This window comes from Hordeum vulgare, chromosome 2H (genome assembly GCF_904849725.1).
Source record: "Hordeum vulgare subsp. vulgare chromosome 2H, MorexV3_pseudomolecules_assembly, whole genome shotgun sequence".
NCBI classification, from domain to species: domain Eukaryota; kingdom Viridiplantae; phylum Streptophyta; class Magnoliopsida; order Poales; family Poaceae; genus Hordeum; species Hordeum vulgare.
The window spans coordinates 32,477,984-32,488,889 of record NC_058519.1 but is presented as its reverse complement, the minus strand read 5'-3'; the positions used below and the strand labels follow the sequence as shown (position 1 = coordinate 32,488,889).

The 10,906-nt window shown below is 44.5% G+C and overlaps 1 protein-coding gene across 2 annotated transcripts; it reads left to right on the top strand.

The window, feature by feature from the left end:
• Positions 1-736: 736 nt before the first annotated feature.
• On the top strand, positions 737-5,034 carry LOC123424656. 2 transcript variants are annotated; one of them, XM_045108307.1, is made up of 4 exons: positions 737-2,086; positions 3,938-4,007; positions 4,088-4,690; positions 4,769-5,034. In XM_045108307.1, exon 1 carries the CDS (start codon positions 896-898, stop codon positions 2,075-2,077), a length of 1,182 nt encoding a protein of 393 aa, XP_044964242.1. In that variant the 5' UTR covers positions 737-895; the 3' UTR covers positions 2,078-2,086; positions 3,938-4,007; positions 4,088-4,690; positions 4,769-5,034. The 2 variants fall into 2 exon arrangements, with proteins under 2 accessions (XP_044964242.1, XP_044964241.1); XM_045108306.1 differs by having other exon boundaries at positions 737-3,562.
• The last annotated feature ends 5,872 nt before the right edge of the window (positions 5,035-10,906 follow it).

Sequence of the window (10,906 nt, the reverse complement as noted above, 5' to 3'; positions counted from 1 at the left end):
CCATTATATAACCTTTGGTGCTACTTTTTTCGTTCCTAAATATAAGTCTTTTTACTGGTTTTACTAGAAAACTATAAACGGATGTATATACACATATTTTAGAGTGTATGTTTACGAGAGCGGACATTTGGAGCTCGGCCTCCATGAAGGCCGAATTTTTTTAATAATTCAAAATTCAAACTTTTCGTGTTACGTGTATGTGTGTAAAAATTTAGAATGAAATACCTTAAAATACGATATGCACAAAAAAGACAAATTCATGACCTGAAACGATGCATAGTGGCATGTGTAAAAAAAGCTTCGGATTTGTCATTTTTGCACATCCCTCATTTTAATGTATTTTTTTAAAAAAAATACACACATGTGTGTTATGCCTTCACTTATCCCTGTATTTCTTTTCGGAATTTTTTGAAATGTAAAAATATGAATTTTCATGAAATTCGAATTTCAGATTTAAAGGCCTCCGGCCATCAAACGTAATTTTCGGTACATTCATTTATTTTGTTCTGTATATAGTATACTAGTAGAATATTTTAAAAGACTTATATTTAGAAAGGGAGGGAGGGAGTAGGTGAGATGATATTTCGAGTCCCTCACCGTTAGTGTGAAAAAACGAAGCGTTTGCGGTGATAACATATCCACCGTTGGCTGATCGATCCAACGGTCCGAGCAAGTCCCCTCTTTCCCTTGTGGCCAGTTTCCCTGCTACGTATTTTAAATAGATCTGGGCAAGCCACCTTCTCCTTCCTCGCTCGATCCCCAAATCAAATCGCTGCCTGCTGCTTCCTCCACCCAACCCTAACCCTAGCCGCGCCGCCACCATCCATCCATCCATCCCCAAATCTCTTCTCCTCCCTCCACCAAACCCTAATCCCTAGCTAGCTAGCCAGCCGCCATGGCCCCTTCGATGGTTCTGCTCAAGCGCGAGGTTGGTATCTCCGACGACGAGGCGGTATCCAGCAGAGCCAGAGTGTCAATCCCCTATCGGTGGGGAGTAACAGGGCTACCAAGCTACAATTTGACGAGTGATGCAGTCATCGAGTACCTGCAGAACTTCAAGGCCCGCGCAGTCGTCGAGTATCCGCCGAAACTCTCCTCCCTCCGCATACTGCCGCCGAATTCCGCCCCGGTCCCGACGATATTCCTAGGCCTGGACTCGGGCCGCATCTCCAGCGCGGACAAGAACCTTGTCGCCCTCTACGCCGGAGGGTACCGCCCTGGAGGCGATTTGATGGCGCAGATGGGAGGCTATCTGATCTATGACGCAAGGAAGGACTCCCTCTCCCTGATCCCCCCTATCCCCTCCGACGATGTTATGGCCATGGGGGACCAGTCGGCCGTCGTCATGTGCGACGCCACCGCGGAGGGCTACGTTCTTGCCGAGCTCGTCTGGATGCCAGGCTTCTCCCGAGCCGCGCTCTGGCTGTGGGAGTCGTCCACCAAAGAATGGGTCTTGAAGCCCGGCTGCATGGTCCCTCCACCCAACTTCTCCGTTCACTCGTGCTTCTCTTATCGGGGCTCTACTTTTTGCTGGGTGGATCTGCACCAAGGCATGGTGCTCTGTGATCTGCACCAAGACTGCAAGTTCAGCTTCATTGAGCTGCCCCTAGGATTTCCAACTTATAATGCCTCCGATTATCCAGACGGCCTCTGCGCTGAGGAGTTCCGTTCCGTGGCCTGTGTTCGGGGCTCCATCAAGTTCCTCGCCTTCAACAAGTTTGTTCAACGTCAGCCCAGCGAAAAATTTGGACTGACCGTCTGGACTCTGCACCCTGACCACTCAGGGTGGGGCAGAAGCTACAACTGCAGCATTGCAGACATCTGGGCAAACGCCAACTACCAGTCTGCTGGTTTGGGACAGCTTGGTCCGTCGTTCCCTGTCCTGAGCATCCATGAAGACGGCGTCGTCTACCTACTCTTAGATGATTTCAGTGTGGTGAACCGTCAACCAGTGTTCAAAGCCCAGTATTTGCTTCGTGTTGACTTGGAGAATATTGATGTCCAGGTCTGTAAACAGAGGCAAAGGCATATCTATTCCCAGCTCTTTGCCAGTGAGTTCAGTGTGCACCGAAAATAGGATCACCCGGTACTACTACCACCACCATGCATAGTTTCATTTGCATTCTACTGTCATTTTATTTATATATGTTCGCTACCACTCAACATGTTTTGATTTGCAGGCATGCTAGTGTAGTTTTGTTTAGTTTTAAATGATTTAAATTCCAGTGCTTGTTTATCGCATCCAGTTTGCTTCATACTTGCTAATAGAAACAAAGATATTTGGTCATCTCCCCATGTTCAGCAGTAGAAGTCTGATATTGATGCTCATTGGCAATCATGATTTTGGAATCAATTTTTACTACCAAATTACTCTGCCCCCTTGTCATATCAGTACCCAACTTCGTGCACATCATGGTGACACTCTTTTGCATGTTTGAAGGCTATTTTTTTTCTTTTCTTTTCTTGCTTATAGAGATAGTTGTGTCATTAGCTTTGCCCCCTAAACTTGGCATTCAGTAATATAGCATGGTATGTCTAGTTCGCTTCTGAACTCGGAATTGGTATGAGTTGCTGCTGGGTTTCTTGTACACCCTAGGTTGTTTGTGTTGGTTTAAAAGGAAAAACAGCTCGAGGCCATTGCTTTGCCGCTTGTTGTGCTCAGGAGCCGGCGCTGGCGGATGTTTGCTCGTTGGCCTGCTACCGGCCTACTTTTCTGGGCGCTGCAGGAACCGACAATGGTGAGCAGAGCAGAGCCTCTTCGGTTGAGGGCGGGCGCTCGTTTTTTGTTTCTTTTTTTTCTTCGATTTGATTTGAATTGCGTAGAGGCTTGGCCAGGGCCCCACCAGCTGTAGCCTGACGTGGATCGTTACGTGTCGTGTCGTGCTGGCTAACGAGTGAGGACCCCCCACCAGCTGTAGCCTGACGTGGATCGTTACGTGTCGTGTCGTGCTGGCTAACGAGTGAGGACCCAGTGTGGATTATATATAGCTTGAACGTTGGACGTTGGCCCGATCGGTCACCCGGACCCGGTGCCAATCAAAAAGTACTCTGATCGCTTTCCTCTTTGACGAGGAGCGAGTGAGAATCAGATTGATAACAAAGACAATGGCTATGAGGGCAACGCTGGTCACCAGCGGTAAAATTGATAAAAATGACCACTAGAGCGAAAGAACTCACGAAGTCAACCCGAAAGCAAAAAAAAAAATCACCCGTCTGACCCTTTCGTGTGGCGCCCGACACCTAGGCGTCACACTACACTGTGTGACACCTAAGTCGTTGGCGCCACACTCCCGGCCACCTGGCAGAGTGGGCCCACCCCTCAGGTAGTGCGACGCCTAAGTATCAGGCGTCACACCTTGTAAAGTATGGCGCCGAAGGCTTAGGCACCACACTGTGACTTATCCAGCTACGGTCCAGCCCCCTCCCCCACCCCCTCCTCATTCCCCTCCCATTCATTTTTCAAACCGGCGGCCGACTCTTCTCCTCAACCGAATCCCCTCTTCTAAATGCTTCAGATCTGGTGATTTCTTTCGTGGATTGATCCTCCAAACTTGTCTACGAGGTAATCTCTTCCGTTTCCCATCTATCTATCCAAATAGTATTGCTTATTTTTTAATTTGGGTTAGTTAGCTTGAGAGTCATATTTTGATTGGATTTGAAATGTAGATGAGGAGTTAGTCCTATTTTATTAATCGTAGATGATTAGTTAGGTTGAGACTATTCCTATGAGTAGATGACGTGGATTTTATGAGGATATGAGTAATATGAATATTTTTTTTGAAGATGAGTAGATTCATATGAGTATTTTTTTAGTAATATGTAGATGAGTGGATTAGTAGATGAGTGGATGAGTAGATGAGTGGATTAGTAGATGAGTAGATTCATATGAGTATTTTTTTGAAGATGAGTACATTCATAAGTTTTTTTTGATATGTAGGATGGTGTGGCTTTTGAATGATGCGTATGACGTTGAACATCGGACCTATTTGATGTCGGAGAAGGAAATGGTAAGTAGATCATATGTTAAAAATCATGTTTTTATTTAATAAGATAAAACTGTAATAATATCACTCTTGTCTGTTTGCAGGAGCTTATGCCCTTGAAGATTCGGTCTCACGGAGCATCGATATAATGTAGTACGATGAGCGGTACACATCATACATCGAGATGACATGACTCCTTTCATTCATTCAGCTTGTGAGTCGATCAACGTCCAATCTGAATGCTGCGGCAATCACTGTACTTATTGATCGGTGGAGGCCGGAGACACATAGTTTTCACCTTCGGATCGGAGAGATGACAGTGACTCTTCAAGATGTTTCCATGATCATTGCACTTCCAATTGAGGTGAAGCCTCTTTGTATGAGCACAGATTTTGAGGGATGGCGACACGAAATGGAGGTCCTTATTGGTATGTCACCTCCAGAGCTGGAGGTAGAAGATGGAGGGAAGAAAGATAGTCCCGGCTGGTGCTCCTTTCATTTAGATTGCCGCCAACTTTGCTTTGTCCTCAGGACGCAAATGACGAGGTGATTCAGACGTATGCTCGCGTGTACATGTGATATGTGATCTGTAGAACTATATTCGCTGACGGCATTGGCAAGAATGCTTCATGGATGTGGCTGAAGGCATTGACTGTTTTTGACAACAAGTTTAGTTGGAGCTCGGTCGCATTGGCCTACTTGTACCGGTAGGTAATAAATTATTAATAGTAAGTTCAGTTTTATACTTTTCTGCTAAACTGATCCATGTTTGTTGTTACTTGTAGTTGGACGATGCTTGTCGCAGGTCCACAAAGGACGATGGAGTTGGTGGTTGTATGTTCCTACTTCCGGTATGGAGCTGGGCACGTCTTCCTGTTGACCATATCTTCGGCCATCTTTGTCATAAGCTCGTGCCCACTTGGGCCGAAGTTGAATGTGACTGTTGAGAAACTCAAGCCCACATGCATCAAGTTTTTTATTTGCAAGCAAAGCGTTGTACAATCTTGTAAATCGTTTGTTCGAAAATGCTTGACAACAATCTTGAAGATCATCCGTCAACTCCTTGCTACCACATGTCCGGTAGAAGTTTGCACAAAAATGCCCCATGCACCATCGATGATGTAAAGGAGCATGGTCGGGAATGATAATGTCAACCGCGTTAAGTATGCCTTGATGGCGATCCGATATGACACAGATTTTCCTTTTAAACGGTAATATATTGGTTCTTAAAATATGCAAGAACCATTCCCAGTTAACATTCTTCTCTGCCTCAACCAAAGCAAAATTCAAAGACATCAATCGGTTATTGGCATCACTTGCTATTGCAACCAACAAAGTGTCCTTAAATTTTTCGATTAAAAACGTGCCATCGATGGAGATGATCGGTCGACAGTGCTGAAAATCCCTCACACATTGCTCAAATGCCCAAAATGCACCGCCAAATACGCGGACCCTATTTTCATTGAGAATCCTTGTTTTCTCCCCATACGGCTCAACCACATGAACCATGCCCGGGTTAGTGGCGGCAATAGCTCCTAACAACCTAGGTAGTCGGTTGTATGCTTGCTCCCAATCATCATACAACATCTTGAATGCGGCTTGCTTCGCTTTCCATGCCTTCCTGTATTTCATCTCGTAGTGCAAGAGGGCTTTCACAAGGTCTTGTACGCTTTTTATGCTCATTGTAGGAAGAGAGGAGATGGAGTTGGAAAGCCTATAAGCGATGAACTCGGAGGTGAGTTGTCTATGGCTTTGCGACGAAAGCTTGCCATCAACCCTCTTGCCTCGACACGTGTGAGGCATAAAACTGACAATCTTCCATCTTGGCCCTCCTTTCCATGGTCTTGCACGGACAATCCAAGGACACAATGTATCCTCACATGCAACCGTCTAACGCAGCTTCATGTTTGAACGAACAACTTTGTGTGGCCTATAATGCGTAACAGAATATTCATCCAACCACATCTTCAGTTCAAGGAATGTTTGGAACTTTGACCCCGGCAAAATAATATTCTTCCCATGTTTGTCCCGGTGAGAAGGTGGCCTAACTCCAAACAATATGCCTTCGCCTCCGTCAACCACGGCTTCATTCGCAAGGCTAAGATCCTCAAACAATGGTGTCCGGTGATCCTGTCCTAATACCTTAGTGAAAGCTTCAGCCTCCTTTGCCGTGAACCCTTCCTCATCAACTTCTTCATCGGGACCCTCATCGTCCGACTCGGATGCATAGCCACATGAGTACGGAATAGAATGGTCCATTGTCTCTTGCAAATTATATTTGTCCAAATCACCAAGGCTGTTGTCATGAAGAACAGTACCATCATTCTCATCATCATCGTGCTCATCATTATCCTCTAGCAATAGTTCATGTTGGATACAATATTGTTGTGCTGAAAGAGGTTCAATGTTGGCCTCTTCGTTGATGTGTGGAGGACTAGCTTCAACAATCGGAGAGGCATCCCGGTTCAAATCCAACTGTAAGTTAGGAACATTTGTTTTGATGGCAAATAACTCTAGAGCCTTGTCTAGTGATTCGGCCACCGTATCCTTGTACGCCAGCCAACGTTGCTCGGAGTTGACACGCATGGTCTTCCGACGAATGTGCATTCCGAATCCCACATTATGCCTACCATCAAACTCAACTACATCACTAGGGTCCATTCAATTCAAATCCTTTCGGACTTGTTCTAACAATTCAGCATAGCTAGGACAGAAATCAAACACCATGTCAAGCTCATCTGGGTCCGGATCAATATTGCCTTTTAAAAAGGCATCCTTGTCCACGCGATGAACATAAACACATGTTCTTTCCATCCCTAAACAACACAACATACAATATTTTTTATAAGCAATCATCCAAATACTACAATATCTACTTAATAAAAATAAACCCTATTCCTAACTTCCAAACATCTATAACACTAACCCTAACCCTATCATAACCCTGACACAACCATAATGCAAACATCCAAACAACCATAATCCTAACCCTAGCCTAACCCTAAAACAACCATAATGCAAACATCCAAACAACCCTAATCCTAACCCCATCACACCCCTTATCCTAACATACAAACAAATACAACAATATCATATACATCCCACATTTCATGAAAAACTAGGGTTTCCTTAAATTTGCAACAAAATGACCACAAGAGATTTTTGTTTGGATGAGAATGAGGGGATAGGGGGATTACCTTAGGGGAGGGATTGGACAACAAATGCCCGGTCCAAACCTTCAGATCTGTTCATTTAGAGAGGGATTTGACGAAGGGGCGACTTGAACACAAAGCTGCGAAGGGAGGGGAATGAGGAGGGGGGGAGGGGGCTGGTCCGTGGCTGGATAAGTTGCAGTGTGGCACCTAAGCCTTCGACACCACACTTTATAAGGTGTGACGCCTGAGACTTAGGCGTCGCACTACCTGGGGGTGGGCCCGCTCTGCCAGGTGGCCGGGAGTGTGGCGTCGACGACTTAGGCGTCACACAGTGTAGTGTGGCGCCTAGGTGTCGGGCGCCACACGAAAGGGTCAGATGGGTGATTTTTTTTTCTATCAGGTTCATTTCATGAGTTCTTTCGCTTCAGGGATCATTTTTGTCAATTTTGTCATCACGAGCCGCATGCGTGTGGGCGACTAGACAAGAAGGGGTTTGGTGAATGATGGGCTGACACGCAACAAGTGTACCTGTTTGTCATTGCCAGTTGAAAGAACTGGGAGAATATTGAAGAATATCCTTGATGACCCACAAGTATAGGGGATCTATCGTAGTCCTTTCGATAAGTAAGAGTGTCGAACCCAGCGAGGAGCAAAAGGATCCGACAAGTGGTTTTCAGCAAGGTAATCTCTGCAAGCACTGAAATTGTCGGTAACAAGTAGTTGTGTCACAAGATGATTCGTAGCAAGTAGCAAGTAACAAAGATGCAACAAAGTGGCCCAATCCCTTTTGTAGCAAGGGATAAGCCTGGACAAAGTCTTATAGGAGGTAAAACGCTTCCGAGGACACATGGGAATTTCTGTCAAGCTAGTTTTCATCATGTTCATATGATTCGCGTTCGCTACTTTGATAGTTTGATATGTGGGTGGACCGGCGCTTGGGTACTGCCCTTACTTGGACAAGCATCCCACTTATGATTAACCCCTCTCGCAAGCATCCACAACTACACAAGAAGAATTAAGACAAAGTCTAACCATAGCATTAAACTAGTGGATCCAAATCAACCCCTTACGAAGCAACACATAAACTAGGGTTTTAAGCTTCTGTCACTCTAGCAACCCATCATCTACTTACTACTTCCCAATGCCTTACTCTAGGCCCAAATAATGGTGAAGTGTTATGTAGTCGACGTTCACATAACACCACTAGAGGAAAAACAACATACAACACATCAAAATATCGAACGGATACCAAATTCACATGACTACTTATAGCATGACTTATCCCATGTCCTCATGAACAAAAGTGACTACTTACAAAGCATAATCATAATCATGACCAGAGAGGTAATGAGTAGCATCAAAGATCTGAGCATATAATCTTCCACCAAGTAATCCAACTAGCATCAACTACAAAGAGTAATTAACACTACTAGCAATCTTACAAGTACCAATCGGAGTCGCGAGACGAAGATTGGTTACAAGAGATGAACTAGGGTTTGGAGATGAGATGGTGCTGATGAAGATGTTGATGGTGATGAGTCCCCTCCGATGAGAGGAGTGTTGGTGATGACGATGGCGACGATTTTCTCCTCTGGGAGGGAAGCTTCCCCGGCAGGATCGTCCTGCCGGAGCTCTAGATTGGTTCTACTCAAGTTCCGCCTCGTGGCGGCGGCGATTCCTCCCGAAAGCCTGCTCTCGATTTTTTGTGGAACGAAACCCTTCTTGTAGCAAAAGAGGGGGGCTAGAGGGCCAGTTGGGAGCCCACAAGGCCCCTAGGTGCAGCAGGGGGGAGGTCGCGCCTAGCAGGCTTATGGCCTCCTGCTGGCTCCCCTTTGGTACTTCTTCGGCCCAGTATTTTTTATAAATTTGAAAATAAATCCTCGTTGATTTTCACGGCTTTTGGAGTTGCGCAGAATAGGTATCTCAAACTTGCTCCTTTTTCTGGCCAGAATTCCAGCTGCCGATATTCTCCCTCTTCATGTAAACCTTTCAAAATAAGAGAGAAAAGGCATAAGTATTGTACCGTGAAGTGTAATAACAGCTCATAAAGCGATAAATATCAACATGAAAGCATGATGCAAAATTGACGTATCAACTCCCCCAAGCTTAGACCTCGCTTGTCCTCAAGCGAAAACCGTGATCAATAAATATGCCCACATGTTTAGAGAGAGAGGTGTCGACAAAACAAGATATGGACATCCAGGCATCATGATCATACTGAGAACAGCAATATCATCATATCATCTCTCATGCTAAAGTAATAATTCCTTCACAAAGTAAAGTATGGATCAAGAGCCTTACCGAGAATTAACAACCGATAGCCTTTAGTCATTGAAGCAATTGCAATTTATCATAACATCAGAAAGAGTCAAGTAAGAGCATTTAAAGCAAATCCACATACTCAATCATCCTTTTGTCTTCTACAATTGCTACAACTCATGTGGTACTCATGATATCAAAGTTTCAGTCGGACACAGAGAAAGATATGGGCTTATAGTTTCGCCTCCCAACCATTTACCTCAAGGGTAATGTCAACAATAATAATTCATGAATACTTACCTCCAAGTTGACATATGAATATAGATCTTTCCCTAGCATATGACGCTAGCCAAGAAAAAGGCGAAATAAGGAGTTGGTATAGATCACCATGACTCTTTCAAGGGCAAAAAGTAAAGGTACAAGATAGGCCCTTCGCAGAGGGAAGCAGAGGTTGTCATGCGCTTTTGGGGTTTGGATGTGCCTCCTGTGAAGGAACGTCACTTTATATTGCCTCCTGTGATAAAGAACTTTACTATGCAGTCTGTCGCTTTTATGTCTTCTTCATCACAAGTTCGTACAAAGTTTATTTTCCACACACTAATAGATCATACATATTAGGGAGCAATTTTTATTGCTTGCACCCATGACAACTTACTTGAGGGATCTTCTTCAATCCATAGATAGGTATGGTGGACTCTCATGGCAAAACTAGGTTGAAGGTTTATGGATGCACAAGTAGTATCTCTACGTAGTGCGGAAGTTTTGGCTGATATGAGGTGGAAGCAAGCGTCACATGCTAAGGGATCTCTAGTCATATAACATTGTTGAGGACCAAGCAAACATAATTCATTATGTTGTCTTCCTTGTCCAACATCTACTTCTAAGCATGTCATAGTTTAATGAGTGTTCACAATCATAGATGGTGCCCAAGATGATATATTTATATGTGAACCTCTCTTTCTTTATTACTTCCTATTAATTGCAACAATGACCAAGGTCTACGTTTGTCCATCCACAACAAGTTTCAATCATCATTCTTTTTATATTTGAAGCCATCACTTCCATAAGATCATTAGATGATCTTTCATGCTTTTGTTCTCTTATTATTCTTTTCTTTAGATCATGGCATGAGGCAAGGCCCTTAACTCAAACACTCTTTATTATATGGCTCACGAACTCGAATACATTGGGGGAGACACAAAGCAAAACTCAAGCCTAGATCACTAAGAACTTTATTCTACTAGAGAAAGATAAAACCAAAAAGGAACGAACTAAGAAAAGGTAAATGCAAAAGATATGATGGTGATACGATACCGGGGCAACTCCCCCAAGCTTGGCACAAGCCAAGGGGGTTGCCCATGCCCATGCTTAGTTGTCTTCCTTTGGAGGTGATGGTGGTGGAGTTGTTGCAACCTAGGTTTGATCCTTCGTCTTCCAAGGCATAGGTGCTCCATCATGGAAATATGACCGAGTCTCCGAAATCCTCAAATCTGCAGCCAATCGTATTGA

Excerpts from the sequence above, each read along its gene's own strand:
- LOC123424656 (XM_045108307.1), top strand. The coding sequence starts at position 896 with ATGGCCCCTTCGATGGTTCTGCTCAAGCGCGAGGTTGGTATCTCCGAC.